Raw genomic sequence first — 27,188 nt, 5'->3', positions numbered from 1 at the left:
CTGGGAAGGGGAGAGGGCCTAGAGGTAGAATCAACTGCCAGTGGTCAATGATTTAATCACTCATGCCTGTGTAATGAAGCCTCTACAAAAACCCAAAAGGGGAGGGTTCAGAGAGCTTCCAGGTTGGAGACCACGTGGAGGTGTTGGGAGAGTGGCACACGTGGAGAAGGCATAGAAGAAGTTCCATGCCCTTCCCCTTAACGTTGCCCTCTGCATCTCTCCCATCAGGCTGTTCCTGAGTTACATCCTTTTATAACAAACCAGTAATCTAGTAGGTAAAATATTTCTCTGAGTCCTGCCAGCCATTCTAGCAAATTAACCCAACCCGAGGAGGGAGTCATGGGAACCTCTGCTTTATAGCCAGTCGGTCATTAGTACAGGTAGCAGCCCAGGCTTGAAGGGGAGGCAGGGGGATCTTGTACGACTGAACCTTTAACCTGTGGAATCTTGTAAGCAGACAGGGCAGGGGGTTCCCAGAGAAAGAGACCCAGGCATGACATAAGAGAAGCCACTTTTGACCTAAGCCATTTTGCAGTCTAAGCCTGGCTACAATGCTTGCCCTTGAACAGGTCTCAGTAATTAATGATCCTAAGGGTACAGAAGAACGCAGAAACAAAGGACTATTATCAGGCAAGAGAAGTAACAACAGCAAAGATAATATATCAGCTCTAAAGACTCCTAGCTGTGTTTCAGTGGTACGGATAAGCCTGAAAGGAGAATGATGTTGACCATTCCTGATTCTGGTGACTTCAGTCAACTAAAACTTGGACCCTTTCGACTGCCCAAGCCTCTTCATGAATATGCATGTACCCTCATCTTAAAACCTCCCCAATTTTGCCGTTAGGAGAGACGCTGCTTTGAGAAAGAGCCTCGGTGGTCTCCTTACTTGCTGCAAGTAATAATAAATCTTTCCTTCTCCCGATCCTTGGCTTGGTTGTGTCTTTTGGCTCAACACTCTCCAAGAGGCGAACCCAGTTTTCAGGTAATGATCTGATGGTATCTCCAGTCAGTGTCAGAATTGAGTTGAATGGTAGAACATTCAGCTGGTGTCTGGAGAATTACTTGGTGCTGTGAGAAAACACTCCCTTCCGCACATGGAAAATTGAATCTCAGAACACATTTACTCTGAATATTTTTCCAAAGAAGACATACAGATGGCCAACAGGTATATGAAGAAGTGTTGAACATCACTCATCATCAGGGAAACAGAAGCCAAAATCACAATGAAATATCACTTCGCATCTGTTAGAATGGCTATTATCAAAAAGCAAGAAATAACAAGAGTTGGCAAGGATGTGGAGAAAAGGGAGCCCTTGTGCGCCATTGGTGGGAATGTAAATTGGTGCAGCCACTACGGAAAACAGTATGGAAGTTCCTCTAAAATGTTTAAATCGAACTACCCCATGATTCAGCAATCTCACTTCTGGGTACTTCTCGGAAGAAAACAAAAATAGTAACTTGGAAAGATACACGCATATATATCCACACAAAAACCTGTATGTGATTTTTCAAAGCAGCATTATTCGTAAGAGCCAAAAGGTGGCAACAACCCAAATAGCTATCAATCAATAAATGGATGAACAAAATGTGGTAAATCCATACAATGGGACAGTATTCAGCCATAAAAATTAATGAAGTACTGAAAGATGTCATGAAACGGACAGTCCATGAAGGCATTAAGTGATGTAAGGAGCCAGACACCAAAGTCCACATACCGCACGATTCCATGCATCAGAAGTGTCCAGAATAGGCAAATCCACAGAAACAGAATAGATTGCCTAAGGCTAAGGAGGATGGGGAAGAGGCGGGTAGAAGGACGTGACAGATAAGGGGGTCGGGGTCAGTTTCTTTTAGGGGTAATGAGACTTAAGTGGGGCGACACTGAAATGTATGCTTTAAATGGGTAATTGTATGATATGTGAATTATATCTCAATAAATCTGTTTACTTATAAATACATAATGGGAATTAAAAAAGGATTCAAAACATCAACTACATACATTTTGGAGGATCGAGCCATGATAAGTGTGTATTAAAAGCCCAGGGGCCGGGCGTGCGTGGTAATGAGCTCACTGTCAGCTGGAGGTGAGTCATCCTTGGGTTGGTTCTACAGAGATGCTGAGGTCAACTGAGGCTAGCTTTGTGGAGACAGGGTGCCCAAGGAGAGCGAGGAATGCTCCCATCAGCCACCGCTCTCCTCTCACAGTTCTCTAGCGCGCATCTCTCAGATGGCCCCTGGGGGTCTTGTTAAAGGACACACCCTGGCTCAGCAGGGTTGAGTGGGGCACACGCTCCTGCCTTTCTAACAAGCTCCCTGGTGACACCTTGCTGCTGGGCCATGGGCCACACTGCCGAGTAGGAAGACACCAAACTGAGGCTCAGAGGCGCCACGTAACTTAACCCAGGCCACCCACTCATAAGGGGCAGAAGGTCTGAACTCAGGTCTAACTCCAAAACTCAACTTTTTTCCACCCTGGCACCCACTCCATGGGTTCTGGATGCCATGTTCCAGGAGAAGCCAGACTTGAAAGAAGATTCCAGGGTGGGATGGGCTCTGGAGCCCACATCAAAGGAGGACCCACGGAGAATAAGAAACATGTGGGTGATCTTAAAAGGGACTCAGGAGACAGGGCAGCTGGCCTCCAGCCTGGGAAACTCTGCCCCTGGGAACAGTCATGCCCACCTACCTGGATGGCCCCCGGGGTGGGCACTGGGCCAATGAGGAGACATATGGGCATACTGGTTTGGGCTCCTTAAGAAGAATGTCCTAATAGAGCTGTCCCAGAATAGAACAGGCTACCCCAGGAGTAGGGACCCAGACATCACCCTCAAGGCATCATTTGCCATGATAATAAAGAGAAATCTTATAATGACAAATCTTTAAATTCTAGCTAAGGGTGCTCAGCTGGGAGACTTTTTTTTTTAAGCAGATTAACAAGTGTTAGGTAAGCGTTACAGGCATATTAGTCAGAAACGGAAACTTTCACCTTGATATATTTCAGATTGAAATAAAATTCAACAGATCCTCCTTTCTCTCCTTCTAAAATTCAGCTGCACCACTTGAAATCATCTCGGAAAGCGCTGGGCCTAATGATCTGAACACCCTTTCAACCGTGAGCCTCTGGACCCCTGCATCCCTTCTCCAAAGCAAAATAGCCCTAGTTTTCTCAAGCCCTGTTCAAAAGGTTTCAAGCCCTCTCATCCCCCGGTTGCTCTCCACGGATAAGCACCAGTTTGTTTCAGCTGCGGCCTGAGCAGCACCAGAGAGAACGGAGCTGTAATTGAGCTGGAACATGATCCTTCCATTAACGCAGCCCCAGGTCAGGTCCGCGGTCCAGCCGCCCATGTCAATGCCCTTGCTCACCGTGCTTCCAAGGATGAGAATTGCCACCTGGGTCTTTCTATCCAGGTGGTGGAGAGGCACAGCCTCCCTGGCCCATCTTTGATCTTCGGCTGCTTTGGGTGGACTGCATGACACTGAGCCAATGTTTTGGATTAGTAGAAAGAATAATGGTTTTACAATTAGGGTGGCTCACAATCAGACTAGACTGCCCTGGTGTGATGTTGGCTTCCTCTCCACGAGGTATGCAAGCAGAATCTGTCAGGGAGGTGATCAGCTTCCAAAGTTTGGCCAGCAACTCACAAGAAATTTAAAATCCTGTTCTATAACGCAACACTCAGAGACAGAGCAGAGCCCGTGCCGGAAGAAGACTGCACACGCCATGCCCACGCTCTGCCCTGGATGGTGCAAAGCATCAGATTCTTCTACCACAAATCATTTCTTTCTCACAACTACCCTGTGAAGTAGCTAAGATGTCCCCACTTTGCAGATGACCAAACTGAGGTTCAGAGAGGCCAAATAACTGGATCACCCAGTCAGTTGGCAGAGCCAAGAGGCTGTCTGTTGAATCCGATGCCAAAGTCCAGATTCATCTTGTTCTACTCTGCAAGTCCCAGGAAGAAATGAGAACAGCAAAAGGCCATCAGCTGATGGGAACCTGGAATGCTAGGAGTTTTGATTTAATACAGGAGATAAGACAACTTTCTTGATGAGAGATATTTTTAATCTTTGTAAATACTTGAGATCAGTTAATAATTTTAAAATAAAAGGAATAGCAAAACAAGGGGAAATAAATGAAAGATAAGGCCCTTGGGAGGTACAGAGACAACTAAGTGTCTCCAGACACTGGGAACTTGGTAGCCTTTGGCTATGTCTCCCCGGTGACATAAACCAGCCTCTGATTCGAGAAACAGTCCAGAACGAGCCCACAGGGAGCAGCCAGACCGAGGGCACGTGCTTCTCAAGCCACCTTCACAAAAAGCCCGTCCGGTTTCTCCCAAGGGAGAGCTGGAAAGCTGCATTCCAGGCACACCTCGTTGTACGCACTTCACTTCACTGGGCTTCGCTGTTTGTTTGTTTGTCTGTTTTAACAAATTGAAGGTTTGCGGCAACCCTTTGTCGGCATCATTTTTTCCAATAGCATTTGCTCACTTCGTCTCCATGTCACATTTGGTAATTCTCACAACGTTCCAAGCTCTTTCATTACTATTATATTCATTATGCTGATCTGTGACCAGGGATCCTTAATGTCACTATTACAAAAAGATGACAGGGAGGGGAGGGTAGAGCTCAGCGGTAGAGTGTGTGCCTAGCATGCATGCCCGAGGTCCCGGATTCCATCCCCAGTACTGCCATTAAAAACAAATACTTAAATAAACCTAATTACCTCCCCTCTCCAAAAAAAAAAATTACAATTCACTGACGGCTCAGATGATGGTCAGCATTTTTTTAGCAATAAAGTATTTTTAACTAAGACGTGTACTTTTTTTAGACATAATGCTATTGCACACTTGATAGACTACACAGTATAGTGTTAACATAACTTTTCTACGCACTGGGAAACCAAAACAGCTGTGTGACTCACTTTATTGCGACATTCATCTTACGGTGGTGCGGTGGTCTGGAACCTTCGCAGCATCTCCGAGGTCTGTCTGCACAGACATCCTCAGAGCAGTCTGCCGGGAATGTTAACTGCTTGTCGCCAGGGAATTCACAACTCCAGGATGATTTTCATTTGCTCACTGGGCTATCAGAAGTTACTGTGATGGATTCAACCAGCTTATCAATAATTAACTCATACAGGGGCTTATCAAACACCTCTGATCCCTGTAGCATCCATCTAACCACACATACACTCAAGCACACAGGCCTTCACAAATATAACTGCTCGAGGAAAATTACAAAGGAACCAGGGACAGCCTTCTCCATGGTCACAGCTAAGCACATGGGTGAAGTGGTGTGCGTGTCAAAGCTGTGAAGAGACCCGGCGGTACCATCGGCTGCTTCGGAGTCCACGTTTCAAGCCACAAGAGATGCCTATTTATGCATCACGCATGCTTCGAAATACCAGATTAAAGAGCACGAGGTGTGGATAACACCTGAGGGCTTTTTGGAACTCATGCAAAATTACAGCAACCATCCTGGAGCCCCAGCAGCAGGAAAACATTTGGAAACTTGATTTAAAGAGCTATTAAATATAAAGAAAGGTCCAGAATGAGATTTCTTGGAGCTTATGAATATTTATTATAACACATTCTTGAAAACAACCAAAAAATTAAGTACAATAGAAATAGGAAACAGATTTATAAGAGTCAGTTGTATGTTTACAGTATGCAAATTACAGTTAAAGACCTATAGCCAGAATATTGTTAAATGCCAAAAAAAAGGCACAGCGGAGGACTGCTGATATTTGGACACTTTCTTAAAACTGGCAAATGGTATTTTCAGAGTCTTTTGACAATCTGTTCACCGAGGAGTGCCTGTGGGCACATCTTGTTATTTTCACCGACCTGGTGGCAGAGTTGCAAATTCAAAGCAATGTCGATGTCCTGGGGGTTATCACAGCCCCTTTGTTCACGGTGACCAGGGCTTGGCTGGACAGGAACAGGAGATGTCCTGAACCTTGACCAGAAAGCTCTCACACACAGCCCAGCCTCCCTCAGCCTCGGAGCGACGAGGAGGCTCCGCCAACATGCCCCAGACTCCCAGGCAGCTGGCCAAGCACACTCGTGTCTCAGGATTAGCAACAAAAGAAGCACTGATGACAGTCTACGTGCTAAATAACGTTCCCTGGTCAACGATGTCACCCTGGGCTTTGTGACACCCATCGAGCAGGGCATCCCCTGACTACAAACCCCAGATGGACACGCAGGGTGAAAAGCAAAGCCAGTCTCCGGGGGGCGGTGGCTGGAGAGCAGAAGGAGGCATGTCTGCAAGTTATCTTAAAACCCAAACCTTTCACCAGACACTACGCCACTTAAAGAAGCCTAACTGGTTAAGGATCGTTTTTTTTTTTTAAACTTCTTATTAGGAAAGCAATAGATAGGAATTGCGGGAAATCTGTAAAACACAGAAAAGTCTAAGAAAGGAAAGCATTTCTAGATAGGACTGAATTTACATTGGGACTCCCTTGAGGTCAGAGGTGAGGAGCTTTGCTTACAGCTCACTGGTGGACTGGGCTCCGGGGGACTGACGGGTGGGAGCCCTTCACCCACCTCACACGCTCCCCGCCAACAGCCCCGGACCCCTGCCTTGTATGCAGCTGAGCACGGCCATCCACATGTGCTCAGAGCACTCACTCCGAGAAGCTGAAATTTGTCACAATGCAGAGGAAGAATAAGTGAGTTACAGATTACAGCAACTCACCGCCAGAAAGGAAACCGCCCTGGATAGCTGCATGGCCCTGGGCAAGTCCCTGACCATCAGATGCCTCATTTCTGCATCTGTAGGGCCGGACAGGGGTGCTCAGAAGGGTCCCTGTACTCACAGGGCTGTGGCGACACTCCCAAAAAGGGCTCCACCCTGTGTGTGCAACCGATACGTGTTACTAATGAGGACAGCAACTGCCACCCTCGAAAGCAGCTCTGAATGCTGTCACTGCGGGCAAGAAGGTGCCTAGTGCCTTTAACACAAAAGCCATTATGTGAGTCAAATAAAGAGAAATTAGGATGCCCTTCGGAATCTCTAACAGCCGGGAAAAAATCCGTTCTGCCTTGATGTTCTTCTAAGTCCAGCCTAAGAGTAAAATCCCTGTTTCCTAGGCATTTGATTCCATTCACTGTAAACAAATAAGTCAGAATCCTTGTTTATTACATTCATTAATAACCACCAACCTGTCTTTGTGTCCTGAGGATTAACCAAGACCAAGATTTTGTGCTGCGGTGCGTCGGGGTACACAGCACAAAAGCAAGCTGACGAAGCTTCAAGTTTCACCTGAAAAAAATAATAAAATCACCATTTTGTTCTGTTATCATGGTAAGGGCCCAAGAAATTGCTTCACAATTAATCAGCACAAGAGTCACTGGAAGAACATGGTGCACAGAGGTTAACTTGACAGGATGGAGGCAACACCAAAATGGAAACCTCACTCTTTCCAAGCTAAACGAGGGAATTTGATGAAGGCCCTGTTTCTGCCTCCCACTCAGCAAACCCTCTCTTGCCCTCGCTCACCTGTCTGTCTTTCCAAGCAACAATTAAACACCTCCTCAGCTGACGCCCTTGTGGTCTCTCCTTCCATTCACTCCCTGCCGCATAAGGAATCCCCTCCTCCACGAGCATCCCAACCTCAGGCCCCACCTGCAGAGCCGGCCTTGACCGTCCTCCTGCAGCCACTCTCTGCAGACAGCCTGGACAAGCCTGCATCTCAGGCTGCCCGTTGCCCTGGTTCGGGTCCCTGAGAGCCGTCTCAGGAAACGCACACCCTCTCTGGGCCTCACAGGCTCAGCTCGGGCTCTGAGTCAACACCAAGGTGGGGACCCTCAGGGCCTGTCTGCTTATGAACGCGAGGGATGCCAAGCAGTACGTGCCAGGTCTCTGACGATAGGTCTGTCCCAGAACTGTCTTTCCAGCACCTACGTGCCAAGCCCTCTTCATGGCCATCAGCCATCCAACCCACTGCTCCCAGCTCCCAAAGCAGAAGGGCAACACATTTCATTGCAAAGTCTGCTTTGAAAAGCGAGGAGAGTATAAGAAAATGAGAAAAGGACATAACAGCCGAGTGAGGCAGGCAGGCTGCTTGTAAAAGTTGACAGCAGGCCCCCGCAGCTTGAGAGAATTGTTTCTTAGCAAATCCTGAGACCCACACACATCTCAGTGCCTCCCCATCTTCAAGTCACCTTAATGCGCTGGCCCTCCACGGCAGGCACCTGAAGCCGGGTTCACTCACCAGACGGCCATCACAAGGCCATTAAAAACAATACGTACAGAGCATTGTATCGACAAGGAAAGATGCTTATTATAGACAATACTGTATTCTGAGTGTGATCTGAATGTTAAAAAAAAAAGAAAAGAAAAAAGGCGTGATGAGAAAGAAAACTCAGTGGAAATATTTCAAAATGTTCACAGCAGTTAACTCCTTGGCTATAAGTCCCCAATAGTTAGTACACATTGAGCATACACTATTCTACAATCAGGGAAAATCAATCAATGTTACTGCATTTTAAATATAAGACAATGTCAAGACTGAAAACAGAGTTGATTTTAAAAAGAAAAGGACATGAGGAAGACCAGAGTGATCATGGCTGTAGCCTCATCTTTCCTTGTCTTTTCTGTTTGGAAAAATTTCTCTGGGTTGAAAAAGAAAAATCCGCCAAAAGCAATGCAGAGGTCCAATATCATTCCAAATCAGACTATTTCAACCTGCTAACTGGTGGGAAACTGCTATCATTTTTAAATTGACTGCTAAAATGGTAGGAAGACCAATGGTAGGAAGGACTTTTTTAGAAGGAGAAGCAAATGGGTAGAAAGCCATTTCAGCATTTCTATCACATTAAAACAACTTGATTTTAGTAACTGCCTCATTTTATTGTTTTTGCTAATAACACTAAAACTGTTCACTCACTGAGCGTAATACACTGGAGGTGTTTTGTTTTTATTTTAAGTAATGTCATCCACAAATAAGCGTGAAAGAAAAGCAGATGACTGAAACTGCATCCTCACGTACTTCAGGGCTAGCTCCTGCATTTCACCACACTTCTCAGATTACCTAGCATTCACCACACTCCATCCAACAACCCTGCCGCCCACCAGACCCCTGGCTCGCTAAGAGTAAACCCCTAGCCTTGATCGAGAGCTTGCTTGCTTGCTGGATAACTGTCACTAGGGGGCGCTGAAAGCGTGTTCGTACCTCCCTCGACATAACAAGGAGGAATCACCCATAGGAACTGGATTCTTCAGGAGTCGATTACAAATCAGCATCTCCAAAATCTCAAGGAAGCCACACTACATAAACTGTATAAGCCTTTGTTTTCATTAACTGTTCCAGAACAACTTCAGTACAGCGAAATAAAACCCTGTCTTCCTCAACCAACTTCGCCTGCCAGACAGCAATGATTTCTGGTATGAATGAAATCTTAACATGTATAAAACAAGAAAGTCGTATCTCTTTCAATAGAGCAGATTCAAACCTGAAAGAAAGGTGACCAGCTTAGGTACAGCCCAAGAATCACATATTCTTTTTACTTTTTTCAGGGAAGGGAAAAGGTCTTAAAAGTAACAACTTTTAAATTTCACAATCCCACCATCTTAACAAATAAACAGTTTTCATTCCTCTCTGTCCTCTTCCAGTCCATAGTCAAAATGCAATCTTATCAGTACTAAAAAACATAATCGATATAACCTCATTCCAAATCATAAAATTTTTAGGAATAAGGTTATAATAAATAAACTTAGAGACCAAAGGCCAGTCTTCCTCTCATCTGAAAATGGGAAAACTGAGGCTAGCCAGGCACTACACACAGGATCTCATTTAATCCTCATAACAACAGTATGAGATAAGCACTGTTGTTGTCCCAGTTTTTGAGATGACTATCGCGAGACCAGAGAGGTGAAGACACTTGCTCCAGGTCACACAGCTATTAAGTGGTAGACATGGAAGATCCGGCTGGCTGACTGCCTTGTAGAACTGGACTTACCCTCAGGATTCCAGAATCCCAGTCCAGGATTGTTTTTGCTTTTCAAAGTGAGATTATTCTAGTATTCACTCTAGAAGGATTTTTTTTTTTCATCTGTAATACTCTCACTAACATTCTCCTTCCTCACAAGTAAGAGTTTACAGAGCTCTCTACCAATGAGGAAGACCACACCTACCTTCTCTCCAGTGGGAAGAGAGAAAACCTCTGGTGAGCTCCGTGCCCCTTCCCTAAGCGCAGCATAGTAAGCCAGGGCTGCTTCCCCGTGCCCTGCGGGGTCATCTTCCAAAATATCCACCGGGTAAACACCTGCTGGGGGAAGAAGGCGGCAAAAAATGACATGAGTGCTACTCTTTCGCTGAAAGAGAAATCACTTCTTGAATGTTATTTTTTTAAGCAGCCAGTTGAACACTTGCTTTAAAAATTATGTTCACCTGTGTTTTTTTAAGTGAAAAAGAGAAAAAAACAGTGCAGCAGCAGGCAACAAAAGAAAACATTAGATATTCCCGATGGCAGGGCTGGCACCAATCCCAAGGTGAACCCTCCAAGCCCACGGCGGAACCTTCCTTTCTTACGCCCAAACCACCACATGGCTTCCCGAGTATTTCCCAGTAGGGCAGCCGCAATGGCCACGTGTCCAAAGAGGAACCTTGAGAGCTGACACCAGCTGCTTAGAACCGTGATAACTTTGACAAAATCCAGTCTGAGTTATTGCTTGGCCAGTTTACATTCATCGTGAGGTTAAGATTTGCCAATTCTCCTCTGCTTGGGCTACTCTACTGTAAGAGCGTTCAAATGTACTTAGTTAATCTAAACCATAAAACTACTTGTGTAAACCTACATGTCTGTACACAGATAGACTATCGCATGTGTTAATCCCGGCTCCACTCAGCATCTCTTTCTTATCACACTTCCAGAGGAAAATTATATCCCTGAGTCATCATATGAGTTGATAGCATCCAATTCCGCTTGGAACCAGCAGTTGGTTTTCCCTTGAGATGCTGACTCATCTCTGGCTGGCATTGCCCTGAGCGGGAGGGGGCTCTGTAGCCCCTGCCCTTCTGTGGACCCCACCTCTGATTCACCTCCAGGCCTCCTATGGTGGGGAGGGTTGCCAGAGCAGCTGTCTCCCCCTCCTCCTCCCCACTGTCCTCCTTCTCCTCTGCCTCTTCAAGAAAGAGAAGCCTGCACAGAAACTCCCACTGAGATACCAGCTTCCTGCTTTCCCTCCCAATCTCCATTCCTGCTGCCAGCCACTTCTCCAGAACAGAGACTGCTCTTAGCAGCAAAAAGTTTCACATCTCCCGTCCACCAAATTGACGTATGATGGATTTTATGCTGTTGATTAGTTACTGGACGGTGTCAAGAGCAGCAGTGGACCAACCTCAGTCCCTGTGTGAGCCCCCCGGCCCCACCCCCACCTGCCATGGTGAAGACATTACAGGCACAGAGTGGCCAAGAGCTAGTAAATACCTCCCACTAGTCAATTTTTTTAAATATGAGTATGAAATTGGTGCAAAAAAATTACAACTATAAATGAACAGATACGAATGTTTCAAATAAAGACATGAAAAATTAACAGTCCGTTCAATGACGATGAACAAGTCAATGATGAACCTGGGGGGTCTCTCTGTCTAAAAAACGTTGTGCCTCTAAGTAGCAGAGATATTCTACTGTAGAAGCACACACTTGCGTGTGTGTGTGTGGGGGGTTTCTCTACACACACACACACACACACACATTCAACAAAGCCCAGGCTCCTTCTCACCACAATGGGCCAGGAAGCTCCCAGCAACTGGTCAGACGTGGCCCACAGGCTGAACTCATATGCCCCCCCTACATCTTACTGGGCCCTCTGGGTACACAGCTCAGAGCCAGATGTATCCAAGCCAAGCCAGATGGTTCCTTACTTAGGGACCACTTCAAACCTGGCACCAAACCCTCAGCCCGCATCACCTCTCTCCAGTTGTCCTGATGCTCTCAGTTCAAGGCCTCAGCATCTCATGATAGCCTCTGGCCTCACCCGCTCCTGGCCCCTCCTGCGTCTACCTGCCACTAATTAAAATAACTGCAGCAAGCTGCAGGATGCTGAGGGCGCCACACCTCTTACTTCACTGAGTCAGGCCTAACTCCCATTTACAGATGAGGAAACTGAGGCCTGCAGAGGAGAACGCTTGGCTAGTCATGGTAACGCCAATGCCAGAAGGTCTGTCTGATTCCAAAATGCGTAAAACACTCACAAAATGTTAGTGACCCCATCAAAATGGTCTCCCCTACCCAGCCTCGAAGACCCTATACAATTCCATGTTCCCTTCCCCTGTGGTACCCCCACTCCCCTGACCCTCCTGCCTTGCCATCCTCTAGGCCCACCCCAAACTCCAGCACTCCCGGGGCCTTCCTGGAGCCCCAAAAGACAAGGGAGCTGTGGATTGCTGAGTCTCCACCTGGGCCTAGGATGAGAATTAATACACCTTTGCCACCTCTCCCGTCCTGCAGAGAGAGCCCCCCCACACTTCAACTGGGCCTTTGACAGCGGTCAGCAGGGGAGGCAGCCTCACCCCCAACCACAAACGTGAGTGAAGAGCTTCCGCGGGCCCACTGAGTACTTGCTGCTCTCCTCACGGCCCCCAGCTCCCCCTACAAAGACCTCCCCCAGTGGCCTTCCCACCCCCAGCACTTGGGAAATGTGGGTGGTTGTTTAGCTGAGCTGGCTGTTCCAACTGCTGATCATCTAGTTGGCCCAGTGGCTTCCCGCAGGTGTGAAGAAAGATGCGGTGCATGTTCAGATCAATTGGAGAAACACACTGGGCAGTGGGCTGCCTCAGCCGAGGGGCACCTGACTCATGCTGCACGCTTCTCCCGTGAAAACAACTTCAACAGCCACCTGTCTCAAAAATGCCCTCCCCGAAGCCATCTTAAGGATCAAGTAAAAACCCCACCTTGACTTTGACTCTCTGGTGCTGGCCCTGTGTCTCTGGGGAGATGGCTGTCGGATCCAGGCCTGCAGCCCACTCCAGTGAGGCTGAGGGCGGACAGAGGAGCCTTATCGCCCCCCTCCTCCCAGCAACACAGGCACGAGCTGAGCCTCCTGGTAACACAAGACTGGGAGACACTGTAATCGGCCACGTCTTCCAGAGGAGCATCAGGAGGGGGTGCCTCACTCAAGACCCCTGGGCCCAGAGGCCTCGGCCTGGTTCCCCTAGAGGTTGCCTGGCATGGGCTCTGGTCGTGTGTGGTCAGCAGACACGCACTGATTGTATTCTGCTCCTTGTAGACCGTGAAATCATTTCCCCCTGGGTGTGCTGCTGGGTTTGGAAGACCCCCTCTTAGAATCCAGAGGACAGTATCCCCTGGGCACCCTGACCCCTCCTGGCTCTACTGCCTGGGAGCCCAGGGGCGGATTCCCGGCAGGGGTTCTCAGCATGAAGGCCAAGCCCAGCAGAATCCATCAGCCCCATCTTCCTGAGAGTCAGTTGGGCCTGCCTCTGGAGATAAATTGACCCTCTGCAAAAAAGAATATCCAAAAATCTCAATATTCACACAACTACACAGCACCCACAATAGGTTCCCCTTTAAAACCTCCAAGACGGGTGCAGACCATGTGCCCCAGGGAAGGAGCACCCCACCGTCTGACATGCCCCAAGCTGGCTGGGATGCAGGGAGGCCGTGATCTGACAGGCTTTTGGGTTTTAATTCCTTCTCCTCCCTCTGGGGGAATCTGCCCCTCTGACATGGAAAATGTTTGGGTGAGCTTTCTGGAAAACTGGGTCGGAGTGGAAAAAGGAGCTGCGTTAAAGCAGGAGAGGGGAGGGGGCATCCAGTGCCGGCTGGAGGGAAGACCCCCAACCTGGGAGGAAGGACACACACACACACACACACAGGAAGGAAGCTCCCCCACCCTCCACCCACCCCCTACCCCCAACCGCAAGGGCACACTCGGAAGTAAACAAGTCTGGGGTGTTTTACGCACGCGCCAGAGGCCAGCCTGGCCGCCACACTCGCTGAGCTGGTGATGGAAGGCAGACTCGGGTAGGGGCTTCCAGATGTGAAATGCTAACAGGCTTTAATGGCCTGAACCGAACAGGAAATATTTTTCCAAAGCCAAAAGAATGTAATCTTTTCAGTACAATGTAAAATGCTTTTATGAAAAAAAAAAGGCACACAGTTGAAAGGATAATTCATTACAGACTGTAAAGAAATTGAAATCCCCAAATGAACCCCAAATTAAGAATTCATTTTAAGCATATGTGGGCTGGAGTCACCCGAAAAACAAAAGCAGTGGTACATCTTAAAGCATTCTTCCAGGGAAAATGCTTGAATCATTCAGGATCTTTGTACCAAAGCTTGAGTTTCCAGGGCTCCATGAAGGTCCATGACCCAGTGCTGCTCCGACAGCCATGCTGATCAGTCAGGTCAGGCTTAATATTCCAGGGCTTTCCTAGCACTTTTTGGTCCTCCCGATGTAAACAGCAATGCCAGTTAATGAACACTCTGAAAAAGATCAATGCTCTGCACTTAATCATTGATTCAGTATCACTTGTGGAATATTCTCTCCACATACCACCTCACCCCAAAGATTAGGAAAATTCTTTCCTTCTAGTAAAGTGTAATTTTTCTCATATGGGACTATAATTATGAGAAATGTTAATAAAGGTATTTTAAATTTTACTAGTTCCACTTTTTAAGAATTTTGACTTTACTGAGATCCCCTGTCAGTAACTGCCTGGCATATGTCATTGGAAAAGCTGGCTGCAATCACTTATAATGTGAGTTGTCATTCTTTGAATTATAGAAAGAGTAATTCTTGCTCATGATAATATGTGAAAACAATTTGAAGGATGCAAAATGATAACATAGTGTGCTACTTTTATTTTTAAAAACTGGTTAAGAGTAGATCTCACTTGTATAGAATTTTTTTTATGTTTGCTTTTCTTTATTTTCCACATAAGCTGTCTGGTTGTTTTCTTCACAAATTAATTTTCTTTTAAAAGGAAATTATTAGAAGAAGAAATCCTCATTATAGAAAAAAATCTGCTGAGGGAGGTTAAGTGCCTAATTCTGAGCTTAGCAGAGAACACCAGCCAAGGAGCATCTGAACCCAGGTGTTCTGCACACCCACGGTGGTAGAGCAGTGTCCATAGGGAGATTTCTAAGTGCCATCTTGATGGCTTAGAATTCAGCACCAGAAACTCATCAGGGTCCCTGGTTTCCATGAGGCGTGCACTTCCCTGCATAGTCCGATCCTCAGAGCTGTGTGTCTTCAAAGCTGCATGCTTTAAGAGAATTCAGTCCTCACAAATGCAAACTTCATCCCGACCTTCCAAATCATTCACCACAGGATGCATTAAAACTGAGAACTACTCTTGAAGTCTGATTACATTTAATTAAAATAAAAAAAAAAAAGAGGACCACCACATACAGTGAGAATACCTGCATTTGTGTGAGTGAGGCAGTGCCTGGTACTTAATATCAAAGAATCCAAGGTTCCTGACTTCCCTTGTATCATGCCAGCATTTTTGCACGTATATCCTGTGACACAGCTTCACAAGATGCACTGTGGAAGGAGGTTTCTGAAGCCAGCAAGTTTGGAAAAGGGGACCTGCTGTGACACTCAGAGCTCACTCCTGGGGTGGGGGGTGGGGGTTCTATGCACCTACCTGCAGTCAGGACACAGAAATCCTGCAGCAATGGAATTTGCTTAATCCAGCATTTATCTCCCAAACTTACTTAACTCAGAACCCCCTGTCCCAGAACAATAACTGACAGGCGACAAATGATATCTTAGAGAAGGGTGCTTGGCAGAATGTCACGGTGGGAGGACCCACCACTATCAGACAGACAGCAAACATGCAAACGCCCGGAGCTCAGGGACCACAGGAAAGGGGGCTGTGGTTTCGGCAGAGCAACCCTCTACACAGAGGAGGAGAGAACAGAAGGTGAAGCAAATACATACTTGGATATTTTTGTTGGTTTTTGAAGAGCATCTGATTGCCAAAATATTCTTAGCAAAGAATTGAAAAAAAAATGTTGGAAGACAGAATGTAGAATATGTTAGAATTTCTGAACAGATGAGCAGAGTTGTCAGGGACCGGGGGAGGCGCCGGGAAGGTCTGCAGGTGGTGGCAGGGTAGGTTTCATTACCGGTAATTGACAGGGAGCCTGTTGCTCTGTTATCACAGATTTAGTATTGGCCAACTTGCAACTTGTCATTGCCTCGGCTGAGAATAAATCACTTGTCCCAAATCTAAGATGGTAAAATATGCAGATGACTTTATGTGCCTCCCACACAAAGATTTATGTAATCCTATTTGCTTTTAATATGAAGGTCTCATAATCTGAGCACTGGTGCATCTTACTTTTAGGGAAATGATACCAAGATAAAACTATTTTGCCCGCTGAATCATTCAAAAGGATATGAGGTGGCACTGAAACAAACTGCTCTCTTTGCATTCAAAGAGGTGTCCCAGCTGGGGACAAATGTGGAGCCCTATTTGGGGCAGACAGGGGGAAACTGCATCTCAAATATCTGCTTCCTCGTGAATGGTAACGGAAGAGGGATCCTCACCTGACACAACTGCAGAAAGCTCAGGCCTGTCTCACCCCTGAACTTGAGCCCCTCTCTCTCACGTGGCCATCATCACTGTGCCCAAGTTGTCTAACCCTTACCAGGAAGGAAGAGGGCATTGGCACATGCTCAGGAGAATACAGAAAGCCTGACTCTATGTATCTTGAACTTAATTGACCGAGGACTTGTAAAAATACCATACCCCAGTGTCAGCAACACCACCACAACATGCGGTGGCCCTGAAGTTGGTGGGAAAATCCTGGGGGGGCAGGCAGGGAGGGAAGCAATTGTCCAGTGTGGAACCAGAGCCCTGAACCACACAGTACACACAAGCAGAAGAAAAATAACTCTTCGTCACCATAACGTTTTCACCCATTAGTCACAGAATTACACTTCTAAGAAATTATACCCAAACTGTGGCTGTTAATGGACTTCATGAACTTCCTCCGGAAATCACATCCCTATATGTCCATCTATTACACTGCAAACAACAGTATCTCTAAAGAGGACCAGAACTGAGGGGAGGGTATGGCTCAGTGGTAGAGTGCATGCTTAGCATGCACGAGGTCCTGCGTTCAATACCCAGTACCTCCATTTAAATAAATAAATAAACAAATAAATGAATAAATCTAATTACTTCCCCCATCCAAAAACAAAAACAAAAAAATACATAAATAAATAAAATAAAGAGGGCAAAAACTGGGCTTCTATCTGGCATGCTCAGCCCTGGACAAAGCAACAAGGGGAGCTGAAAGTCGACTAGTCCCCAGTGTCCACGACCCAGTTCCAGATTAAGCTGGTGCACCCTGGGTAAGTCCTCGGCCGCTTCACCTGGGCTAACGCACATGGAGAATGAATGGAGAAGAATGGGGTGACCTTAAATCTGGACAGTGATTCACTAACGAAAAATGCAGTCGCTTCCCAATATCTGGAAATGTGTCGAGAAAGCTACATTTTCATAAGGGCACCAAACTCGTCTGTGTAAAAGTAGTAGACAAAGAAATATCTGCCAAAGACAAACGCTTGCATCCGGCTTGGTACCAGCTCAGTTTCAAATTGAAGACATGCCTTCTGTGGATAAATAAAGTTTCTCAAGTACTAGTTGGGAGAAAAAAATATTAGAAAAATAGCGGTATGTTCACATTAAAACATACCCTTTTCCACCTTCTATTTGTATAGTATTTTCCAGTTTACAAAGGGTTGTCACACTTTCTCACTTGTTTGAAACTTACATCAACCCTTTGACGTCAAGAAAGAACAAAACACTAACCCTATTTTTCAGGCGTGGAAACACGTTCAAAAATGGAAAGTTGGTAATGGGGCTGAGACTCAAACCCAGATCTTGAGACTCCTAGCGGGGCCACCACCAGTTCACGTATGTGCTAATTTATATCGCGTCAAAGCCCACACATTGCATACCAGTACCAAACGGCAGCTAGCGCTCAGCACAGCACTGCTTAAAATACCTGCCTCTTTAAGGCTGAATAATATTCCGTGATATACAAATACATACACCCCGTTTTGCTTATCCATTCACCTGTCGATGGTCGCTTGGGTTGCTTCCACCTTTTGGCTGTTGTGAGTAATGCTGCCAAGAATGTGGATCTAGAAATATCTCTTCCAGTCCCTGCTTTCACTTCTTTTGGGTCACATGGTAAATCCTATGTCAAGTTTTTGAGGGACTGCCCTGCTCCACAGTGGCTGCACCATTTGATACTCCCACCAGCAATGCACAACGGTTCCAGTTTCTCCACATTCTCACCTAACACTTGTTATTTCCTGTTTCTTGTTGGTTTTTTTTTTTTCGATAACAGCCATCCAAATGGGTGTGAAGTGGTATCTCACTGTGGTTTCGACCTGTATTTCCCTAATGATTAGTGATGTCAAGCATCTTTTCATGGGCCTGCTGGCCCTTTGTCTTTGGAGAAATATCTATTCAACTTTCTTGCCCACATATTAATAATTTTTAACAACTACTTTGACAAGCTTGTAAGAATTAAAAAGACAGATGTGAATTCACAGAGAGGTAAGTGGCAAGGCTGATGTGGTCTAACTGGGCTACCTGCACAGGATTCAGCACACCACCTGCATCACAGCACAGTGATGCCACCACTGTCCAGCTGAGCCACACTCCCAAGAAAGGTGGCTGGAGCTGGGAGGTGGCTGCAGTGCCAAGAGGAGAGATTGAGTGTGTACTGCCATTTGGGAGACCACTTTAAGGCTTAGAATAAAAAACTCTTACTTGTTTTTAAAAATACAATAGTAGTAGTAGCAACAGTAATGCCCTGAGGCCTCTTTGATACCTGCTCCCAGGGTCCCTGCCCAAGAGTGACCTCAGCTCAGAACAAGGGCTTCCTGATACCCTACAGTCCTGGGAAGAGGCCTAATCAGACCCAGCTCACATTTAATACCAACCCCACAGCAAAGGTTTGGAAAAACTCTCTGCTGTGTTACAAATGCATAACATAAAGCAAGCATAGCCATCATTTAAGAACTTCCCTACTACTGCCAGACACTGTGCTAGGTGCTCGTCAGTACACTGGTGAAGAAACAGAGATAGCCTCTGCTCTTATAGAACTTACAGCCTGATCGGGAGACACAGAAACAGATGAATATCCCCATGGTGTGGAGAGGCACGAGTGACAAGGGAGGCAGAAGACAGAGGGCAGGATGACCAGGGGAGGTCTCTCTAAGGAGGTAACCTTTAAGCAGAAGGACTGAAGAATAAAATGACCCCATACAGAGCAGGGTCAAGGGCCACTGAGACCAAAGGAACAGCCCATGTAGGAGGCAGAAAAGAGCAGAGGGATTCCAAGCATTCAAGGGCGGCCAGCATGCCTGCAGCATGGTGGCCAAGGGAAGAAAGGGCAAGCATCCCAGAAGTGAGAGCAACAGGACCCTGGCCAGGCCCCAGACTTCAAGTTTCAAGTACATAATAGGGGGCTGCTGAAAGGGCCCCCATCAGGGCATGATAACTGGAGTGCTGGTTACTGCTCCCCCCAGAATGCACTGCAGCAGGAAATAATGAGAGGAAGTGCAGGTTGAGTCAGGCAATGATGACAGCTTAGACTAATGACGCAGTGATGACACAAGAAGGGGATGGCAGGCTTGACTGAGTGGATGTTGGCAGCACAGACCTGGCTGCCAGCTGGATGTGCGGGGCAAGAGGCCAAGCTGACCTTCTACTGACCTTCCCCCACAAAAGGCAATGAAATTCAACTAGTGGCCTTCAAATTGTGACATATTTATAAACTAACACTGGAAACAGCCTAATTTCTGTTCAGACTCTAGTTCTTTCCAAAAGGGGGAAAACTGATGAACGTGCCAACAGAAGAGTAAAATGTACATTAGTCCAAAATATTCTCCTTGGGGTATTACAAAGTGAACTGGTCTGAAAAGACAGATGAAGCACCCACAGAAGGATGCCACCTCGTCAGACCTCCCCAACATCAGGCCGCACAGGCAGTGAGGTTTGGGCATGAGGGCAAGAGCTTTGGGGTCATTCCGACCTGATTTTAAAAACCAACAACATATGATGAAATAAACTGCCGGGAAGAGTCAGCACAAACCATAGACTCAGACTCACAAAGACAGCAGATATTGAAATTATCTAATACAGAAGGTAGAGATGTGAAACATGTTAAAAAGATACTTAAACAAGTAATGGAAAGAGCCAAGATTTTTTTAATTTTCAAAAAAAATTCAAAAGGGAAGAAATTAGAGCTTCTAGAAATGAATGTCTTAAATAGCCAATAAACTGTAAAATATATCTGAAGAAATTACCTAAAGTGCAGCACAGAAAGACAAGTGGAAAATATGAAAGGTAGGTTCAGAGAGGAGAGGAGAATGATGAGGCCCAGCAGCAATGTACCCGAAGTTCCAGAAGGAGAAAAAATTAAGGAAGAGTCAAGATTTGAGGAAACAGTGATTGAAGTTTTTCCAGAATTCATCAGACACCTATCCTCAGATTCTGGAATCCCAACCAACACTAAAGCAGGAAAAATAAAGAAAAATCCCCACCTAAACATACTGTGGTCAAGCTGCAAACCAACAAACATGAAAAGACGACCATGAAAGCAGCCAGGAGGGAAAGACAGATCTTCCCAACAGAACGACTACATTGACAGCTGCCTTCTCAACAGCTACTATGAAAGCCGGGAGACAATGGAAGAACGTTTCTAAAGGATGAAAGGAAAATAACTCATCCTCCAACCAGCAGAAGTAACTTCCAAGATTGTGGGTGAAATAAAGAGTTGTTTAGAAAAACAAAACCTGTGTGTGTTTTCTATCAGCAGAGCCTCCCTAAAGTTATTTCTAAAGGATGCCTATCAGGGAAAAGGAAATTAACCTCAAGAGGAAATTAGTCAAGAAGGAATGGGAGCAAAGAAAATGAGAAACATGTGGATAAAACCCAAGCCAACGCTGACCATACAAAACAAAAACATCTAATTTAAGGAGATTAAAAAAAAAGTTGTAATAGAACTAAGGTGCTACATAACAATTATGTGAAGGAAGTAACTGGGGTGAAGGTATGTTAAGGCCTTCATAAGAGTCCAGAGAAAGTTTAAAACTGATTAATTTTAATATTAATTAGAGTTAAGATGCATATTAAAAAATCTGTTAGCCCCTAAAAGAACAGAAATATAGATATTAAATTTCAAAACAGGAGAGAGGAAAAAAACAGAATCAGCCAAGGTGGGGGGAAATCTTAATTTAAAAGAAGGCAAGAAATGAAAACCAGATGATCTGTCAATATTCATACTTAATTCTTATGACTAAAAAACATATTCATCAACAAGTTACTAACAATGGTTTTGCACAAGGACAGATTTTTATTAATGTCTTTACCAGGCATTTTTAAATATTTTAATAATATTTTTATTCAATTATCATGTATTCGGAAAAAACACAAAGCAGTTCCTTTCCTTCTGCATAGCTTAAAAAAAAGAAGTTTTTCCAAGGTGTTCTAATAGCTCAAATGTAGACAACACACATGCATTACAGAAATCACTTGTTGGAAAACCTAAAGGTCAAAATGAACAACCAAGTACAATTCACTGTTTGGGCATAAACCCACATACATACACGCACCAAAACTAGTCTGCAAAGGAGCAATGTCACAGAGCACAGCGGCGGGGGAGACAGCACTGCGAGCGGAAGTCTGCGATAGTGACATCTCCACCAGATCAACTTCTCAAGCACTTACCACAGAATGAGACATTCAGGGGCTGGGGAATAGGGTTTATTTCAGCAAAATGCAATGAAGAAATGAATACAGCTTTCCCTCTCTCTGTCAATGGAATTTGTGAGTAGTGGTTAGAAACTCGGTTTCCAAGAAAAACACATTTATCTTAATTTCTGCAAGACAAGGAAACCAAGCTGTCTAGGAGGTTACGGGAGCTCCCCCTGTGCCCTCCCCCAGAGCCCCCAGCCCTCAGCCTCAGGCGGTTCCCAGTGGCCCCCATGGATGCCCTGCTTCGGAGGAGCAAAGAAGCATCGAAATGATTCTATGCCTTGACACACAATAACAGGCTTTGGTTTAAGTAGGAAACGAAGCCTGGGCACAGGGAATGCAAAGGTTTGATGTGAGGGGGCCCCCAGTGGGCAGAGAAGGGGAACAGAGACAAGGCTTGATTACACAGACAGTGGCCTCTGGATGCATCGACACGGTGCGCCCCATCCCTACCAAAGTGGGGACTGACCACTGGCCTTGGAAAAGAAGACCCACAACAGAGGACGAGGGCACTAAAAGGCATGGAGTTTGTAAACCAAAGCTGGTACATCCTAATATGCATTATTCAAAGGCCCCAGACCTTCAGTTGCTACTGACAGTCCCTTACGTGCCACCACACCCACCCCCTGACAATAACCCTGACTTTAAAAGTCAGGTGACACCAAGAGCATCTGACCAACAAATGTGCTTGAGTTTTGCCCTGAGGTCGCTTTCTGTACCACACGACCCAGCCGAAAGCACAGCCATTTTCTCTAATCCTCTGTTTGGAATTTCCCAGGGCTGAGCTACAAATAAGAATGTCATCAGGGGAGCCAGGAGCCAGCTGCTGTCAGGAACCCAGCTAAGGCCAGTCAGCCGGTCACCAGACTAGGGTTTCAAAGGTCGGAAAGACAACACCTCAGTGCCCACTGCCTTCCCACCACCCAGCCCGAGCCCTGGCCACCCGATCATTCACTCCATCCTGCCAGGCCATGGAGGTCAGGACACCAGCCCTCCCTGGCCCGGCCTCCTAGGGCAGAGACCCCCGTTCAACACAGACATAATACAGCCCTTGATGTCTAGAAATAGGGGTGAACAAGGACCATCTATGGAATGGATAATATTAGATGGCAAAGAATCACAACCAACAGATGGGGGACATACAAAGTGTCCAGGCCTTCAGGAGGACCCACTCAGGACCCCACCTTCCCAGGAAGAGTGGGACCTCTGGAAAGACATTCCAGGAGGTGGGCTGACCAGTGGCACTCCACCCTGGGCAGGGCGGGGGGAGCAGGCCAGCTCGCATCAGAAGCCCCAAATTGGCTGATAAATATTTGTGGGTTTTTTTTTTTTCGAAGTGTTATATTAACAAGAGGCTGTCTATGAGGAACTGGCTCGTGGATTATTACCTTCTTGAGCCTCCATTTTGGTTGGGGAGGGACAGGTTCCTTTCTCCTGGGAGTCAAACCATCACCACCACCACCACCCAATTTGAATCTCAACTAGCCAGGCAAGTGACTTCATCTCTGTGCCTCAGCTTCCTTACCAGTCAGATCAGATAATAATAGTATCTATGTTTGCTGTTTGTTATGAGGATCAATTAAGGTAATGCTTGGAAAGGGCTTAGAGTAAACTTAGCATGCAGTGAAGTGTTCCTAACGGTCAGTTTGTCAAAAATGCCTTCGAGGCTCCTCTACCTAAAACACCAGGGAAAAGCTGCCTTCCCTCACTCATACAGCCACCTCAACCTCAGCCCTCTCCCTCTTCTTGTCCCTGCAAATGCTTCTGAGACAGCAGCTGTGCCTGGCCCCCTCAGAGTCGTGTGACAAGTCAACCCCGTCCCTTCTGATCCCTTCCTTCCCCTTGACCCAGAGCAGCATCTGCCCTGGCACCCCTCGGCACCAGGCCCTGCCCAGGGGCTTCTTTTTACTCTGATCTCTCCTCCTTGGGGTCTCAGCCGCAGTTCCTCAGAGCTTCTTCCTCCCTGAGCCTCCAGGCTGTGTGCTCAGCTCCTCTCCCCTCCCATCTCCCCAGGGGCCGCCCTCCCCAGGCCTCCATCTGCTCTGCTCTCTCCACTCAGTAACAGGGATCCCCATCAGAGCTCAGGGCAGGCAGTGGCTGTTCTAGATTCCTCCTCTGGTCCAGAGTCAGTGTTTCTGACTTCAGGGTCTCCAACGGGAAGATCCGGAAATATTCTGAAATCACTGTGTTTGGACTGCAGCACATTGTCCCCCTCCCAGAGTTAGTTCCTTTAGTGGCATTGCCACTGTCCCTGTTCTCCCAGCTCAAGCTTTGGGGTCATTCTGGATTTTCCTCCTTGCTTGCTAGCTTTCTTGGCTATAAAGCTCTGCTTTATTACCAGTGCAAACTGTCCAGCACCTAACTTTTCTAAATTGGAACACTAACCGACTTCCTAAATGGAGATCATAAAATAGGTAATTCTCACAAACGCTTCCACTTCCTGTGTAAACAGAAGGAAAAGGGGCAAAAACAAAGGGCCTTCTCCGAGTTGACTCAAAATTGCACTAGAGACCCAGCGTTAGGTCGGCTCTGATGGACACAAGGTCTCATCTGACCCTGACAATGGCAAGTCAACTCCTTATTTTACAGATGAGGGGAGTTCAAGGTAAAGGATGAGCAGAGTAACAGAACTGGGCCATGTCTGATTTTCTTGCTCCTTTCTACTACACTCCAAGCTGAAATGACAGCAACAGATGGTCTGGTGGAACCTAAGACGGTCTTCAGCATCAGGCAAATTAAAAACACACACAAACTCTTGGAGAGAGAGAGAAAGAGAGAGAGAACGTGTGTGTGGCCCTGGGGCATGTCTTGAATTATGGAGGATACCCCCCGCCCAGACACAGTAATATTGGGGAACCTCATCTAGAGTCAGAGGCCACTCTCACGAGACTATCACACGCCTTTTCCCTACATCTTCGTGCCAGAGCTAAATGGGGACTGGGATGCAGCCTTATCTGAAAGCACAATTCTGAGTTTCATGCTTCCTTTATGCTAAAAGAAAAAGGACTCCCACGTAGGCATGGTTTGCAGAAGCCCTTTTTGGAAACGGGCTATCAAAGCTTGGGCAGCGGTTCAGCTATGCAAAACTCCAATCCATTAGCATCCAGCACATGTGGAAATGATTAATGTGCAACTGCTGTGTGTCATCTGGGCCATCAGCAACCATGAAAGCCACAGCAAACGCTGAAATAAATACAGGAAAATCCTTAAACTGTTTAAGCCAACTACACTTTTCCAGAAGATGAAATTACCATTACTTTTCCCACTAAAACAGAGTAGAAGGATACACAGCTCCAAGGCACTCGCTGGGAGGAACTCTCTGACTCAGGGTACTACTCAGAGAAGGAGAGGGAGAAAGCTAAACGGAGCAACTGTGTGTGCAGACTTGCTAAGCGTTTAAAATATATGAGCTATTTCTGGACAATAAGTCCCCAAGTGAGCAAAATCTTCTCCACTTTGCAGGCAAGGAAGATGATATCAAAGGAGCAAGTCACTTTTTCTTCTTGCCCGCTTCTGGCTCTCAAGAGTCTCAAACTGGCAACAGCACTCACGCTCCAAAGCCCCGACGATCCAGAAAGGACCACAGAAAAGTTTAAAAAACTCAATAGTATTTCTTCTAAAACTAGAGACAAAACCCTTTCTCAATCTCTAGACCAATGAAAAACGTTCTGAGGAATGTAGCTAATCCAAACACGTGGCCACCTTCTCTCCTTAACTCACTCACTTAAGTCAGGGGGAAAACAACTCAAAGTCAGCTTTTGAATGCAAAATAAGAGTATTAAAAAAAAAGAAAGAAAGAAATTCGTTGATATCTCCTAATAAAAGACAAAGGAGCTTCTGTAAGATTGACTCTTCCCTCACAGAGATGTGTGGTGGGACAAAGTGGTCAATCTGCTATTGGACTGTATGTGGGAGCAGGGCTGTGGCTGCGCGCCTGGAGGGACTGGACGTGTTAGGGGACAGGAGGACCCGGCCAAGGCGCCCTTTCAGCTGCCTGTCCCAAGAGGGAAAGACACTTTCTCGGCATCCAACGCCCCTACGCCTGCTCCCATTCAAACAGTCCCTCCATTGCAGGACGGGTGGAAACCCCGTAGGGGATTTGTCCCACGTGAGTCGCACGGTTTCGCCGGGTTCTCGGGAGAGGGGGCCAGCGTGGGACGCGCGGGAGGTGGCGGGCTCCGCGGCGCTCCCGCCAATCCAGGCTCCCCAGCTGGCCTGCTGGGCCGGGGACCGCAAGTCCGCCGCGCACCGGGACCGGGGCTGGAGCCGGAGCTGGCAGTCCCCCAGAGGGGGCGACAGGGGCCCGCCAACACCCGAGCCGCTTTACTCAGCCCTCCCCACCGTGCGGTTCCCATTTCCCAGACAAGGTCACCAAGGCTATGGGAAGGAACGGGGCTCGCCAGGTCAGGCCGGGAAGGAGGTGACCAAGACCTCTCTGGGGCTGCCCCTCCCGCGGGTGAGCGCCGGAGCCCGCGGGTCTCGCCCCCGACATCCCAGGCCGCCCGCCATCTCGTTCCCTGGCGGCGACAGGTGCGCGGCTCGCGGCGCCCGGGCGCCAACTCCGGGGAAAGTTTCCCTGGCCCCGGCGCGCTGTTTACGATCTCGTTTTGCAGCGCGGGGGCCGGAGCTTTCGGACCTGCCCAGCCATTGAAACCCGAGACGCGGGGTGGGGCCCGCGCGGCCGCCGGCCAGGGAGGCGGGCGGGCTCGGGGCCGGGATGGCCCCGGCTCCGCTTACCTGCAGCTCGGCGGGTGGCCTCCGCCTCCATGCTCCGGTTCCCGCCGCCCGCGCCCCGCTGCCTGCTGCCCCGCCCTGCCCACTCCCCTCCTCCTCCCTTCCCCTCCCCCTCCCCTCCCCCCTCCCCGTCCTCCGGTGCCGCCCCGGCCCCTCCCCAGGCCTGCCGAGTCCCGGGTCCCCACGGCTGCCCCGCCTCCCCCCGGGGGTATCCCTGCCACCCTCCCCCGCCCCCTGCCCCGGGGCCACGGATTTGCTGTCGTCTCTAGAGACCCGACTCCCTCCCTACACAGTTTGCAAAGCGAGCTCCCCACCTCCTAGGAATACTTACTCCTCTTACTCCGGTTGGAAGAGAAGCTGTTCGCAGCCCCCGCCCTCGCCAAGTGCCCCAGGCCTGGACTTGGCAACCCCCTCTCTGAGCCCCTTCCCTCTTTCTTCTACTATTTCTAGTCCTATGAACAAGAATCGCTTGTTTATTATCCCTTTTCAAAAATTTGCACAGTCGAAAACCAGCTCAAAGACAATGAATGGAACCCATAACAGAGGGCATCCCGATATCTTTTCTGCCCATTTCAAAGTCTTTTCCGTTTTTGTTTTTTTTTTCTGACAACCATAAAGTGCTTTTTCTGATATAACTGATACCTTTATTTATTAAATGATCAAGCTTGTACTCACTTAAAATATCAAA

General features: G+C 47.3%; 1 protein-coding gene across 1 annotated transcript in view; it reads right to left on the bottom strand.

Annotated features, from left to right (window-relative positions):
* Positions 1–26,572, bottom strand: part of FAM169B (Protein) — a 68,206-nt gene extending 41,634 nt beyond the window's left edge. The window contains exons 1-3 of the mRNA XM_072950711.1: positions 26,504–26,572; positions 10,147–10,280; positions 7,173–7,272 (exon numbers count right to left, since the gene is read on the bottom strand). Of these exons, the coding sequence (XP_072806812.1) occupies positions 7,173–7,272; positions 10,147–10,280; positions 26,504–26,534 (265 nt within the window). The 5' untranslated portion in view covers positions 26,535–26,572. The remainder of the gene's footprint in view (positions 1–7,172; positions 7,273–10,146; positions 10,281–26,503) is intronic.
* Between the last annotated feature and the right edge of the window lie 616 nt (positions 26,573–27,188).

This window comes from Vicugna pacos, chromosome 27, assembly GCF_048564905.1.
Source record: "Vicugna pacos chromosome 27, VicPac4, whole genome shotgun sequence".
NCBI lineage: Eukaryota > Metazoa > Chordata > Mammalia > Artiodactyla > Camelidae > Vicugna > Vicugna pacos.
This window is presented reverse-complemented; position numbering and strand designations above follow the sequence as displayed.